Source organism: Octopus bimaculoides, chromosome 7 (assembly GCF_001194135.2).
Source record: "Octopus bimaculoides isolate UCB-OBI-ISO-001 chromosome 7, ASM119413v2, whole genome shotgun sequence".
NCBI classification, from domain to species: domain Eukaryota; kingdom Metazoa; phylum Mollusca; class Cephalopoda; order Octopoda; family Octopodidae; genus Octopus; species Octopus bimaculoides.
Genome location: NC_068987.1, coordinates 3460127 through 3462530, shown reverse-complemented (window position 1 = coordinate 3462530; position 2404 = coordinate 3460127). Strand labels below are relative to the sequence as shown.

At 38.1% G+C, this 2404-nt stretch overlaps 1 protein-coding gene across 1 annotated transcript in view; it reads left to right on the top strand.

Annotated features, from left to right (window-relative positions):
* Positions 1–576: 576 nt before the first annotated feature.
* LOC106871572 (GTP-binding protein 8-like) overlaps positions 577–2404 on the top strand; it is a 7738-nt gene continuing 5910 nt past the window's right edge. Inside the window, 3 exon segments of the mRNA XM_014918078.2 lie at positions 577–1659; positions 1758–2094; positions 2379–2397. Coding sequence (XP_014773564.1) covers positions 1783–2094; positions 2379–2397 — 331 coding nt within the window. The 5' untranslated portion in view covers positions 577–1659; positions 1758–1782.

The following is a 2404-nucleotide window of genomic DNA, read 5'->3' as shown; positions in this document are numbered from 1 at the left end:
TTTTGTTCTGCTAGTTCCCGACACTCTAAGGGTAGCCTGACCCACCTACGACATGACACCTAGGCAGTACCATCTTAACAAGTTATAGGCCACGGGGCAAGTCAATGCACTTGATCTTTACTATTTTTTTTTTGTTAGCAATAAGTCACCACATACATAGATCAATGATAGGCCCCCTAAACCTATGAGGCCTCAGGTAACTACATATTGTGTCCAAGACTTCCGACAAGACGGCACTGCTTTTAAGGTTCCTCTAGTTACTTTTGAAATGCTGTCCTCGGTGTGGATTGAACTCGGAACCTTCGGTTGATCCTCTTTCCCTGAACTGTGGTGTATGTTTAACACTCGGCCACAAAGATCACAGAAAAAAAAACTTGCATTGTGGATCTATGAAGCTGTCAGGCGTGAGAGTCACTGAATGGAAGGCCCTCCGCAATATATATACGAAGGGAGATAACTAGCATTTTACCATAAATCTTCGTCTTTTGTGGGTCGAATTCCGTTTACACCGAATGTTTGTTGTCGCACCTTGTCAGGTCGAGGAGAGCTTTATTTGAATAACTTTGTAAGTAATTTGTTTTTACTAGATTGTTTGGAATATCTAAATATAGCACTATGCTATATAATAAACTACAAGAAGTGTTCTATTTACCATTATAGATTAAATCGATTTTCCGTAACCTTGGGTTCCAAAGATATTTCGAATTACGGATTGTACCGTACCAGAGGTGGTCACATTGGTCAACATACGCAAAATTAAACTAATATTAAATCTATTTGAGTAACTAAAAGAAATACAGGTACCTGTACGTTGGAGTAAATGATACAAGTGTATTAACTTGTAGCGTACGAGGTACCAGTAAATTTGTCTGGTGGCCGATGGAATTTGAAGTTGCTGCTGGTAAATAAGTGCAGTTTATACGAGATTCCAGACCATCACTGTCAATCTTGTACCTGTATTTATCGTGCTGTGGCGTTCATTATTCTAATATTAAAATGACGAAGCAACGATCGAAGTTTCGCTATCACTGAACTTGTTAAAAATAGTAAACAAATCACCCTCAAATTACACCCTGACGTCGTTTTAAAATAATTGAAGTTACACACGAAATCTTTCTAGATGCTATTAAAAGATGGGATGGCCACGGTTGGTATAGCATGACTGACCTTGATCAAGATCGTTTCGATCATAGTTGACCGGGTAAGCAAACAACGACGAACTTAAGTTACAGTTGGATTAAAAAGGCTTTCGTATTTATCAATTGTTTCCAACTGGGTTTCTAGTACCAGCCTCTTCAGGAGGTTAACCTGTGTGGGGTGCCACCCACCCGTATAACAGCTTCAACTCGATTACATATTACCAGCTGCTCTCGTTGGTGACCTGACAAAACAAAAGAGATAAGAACCTTGTACACGGCTTGCAGCATGAATACGCAAGAACAAAGCGACACTCGGGACTGGGAGTAATAAGACTCCTGGAACTGGGAGATCCCTACTTCTGGTCTGAACGCTCACGAAGAGAATGAAAAGCTTCGACGGGTTTCTTTCAGCTTCCGTCTATCAAATCCACTCACAAGGCTTTGGTCAGCCCGAAGCTATAGTAGAAGACACTTGCCTAAGGTGTCATGCAGTGAGACTGAACCTGGAACCATATGGTTGGTAAGCAAGCTACTTACCACAAAGCCACTCTTGCACGTATATTTTATTAATATATTCATATTGTTTTCTTTATTCTATTTTATTTTTATATTTTACAGACGAAATACCTGTCTTGGATAAGAAATGATTGTAACAAAAAGGTTTATATTTGACATAATTGATAAAAGGACTGTCTCAAAATTGATGCCTAGTTACCGATTAAAAAGTCATTTGCAGAAGACTGATCACCCGAAAGAAATTCACCAAAATCCAATTTTAAAACTTCAGGAATATCTCCAAGAACCTCTTTTACAAGATCATTTAATTTTCCAACCAAACCTCAAGGAAATTCAGCAAGGAATGACATTATTTGAACCACATGGGAAAAAACACAAAGTAAAGTTTCTGAAATCAGTATTTGATGTGAAAAATCTTCCAGATGAGAAATTGCCTGAGGTATAAGACATTTTTGTAGCCTTTTAGTTGAATGGGGGGGGGGTTCTGTTCAAAAAACAGATTGTCTTCCTTCTGTAATCTCTTTTACTGTTCTATACCACTCAAAACCACGTGGTTGTAAAGAGAGCTTTACAACCACCCAACCATGTAAGATTCATATACACACACGCATAGCTTGGAGTATTTGCTTACTATGTATCTTTCTAATTTGTTTTGTTTCGTCTTTTTTTTTATTTATTTAAAAGACCTCTTATAACAATAATAATTCTTTTCTTGTTTTTCAGGTTGCCTTTCTTGGACGAAGTAATGT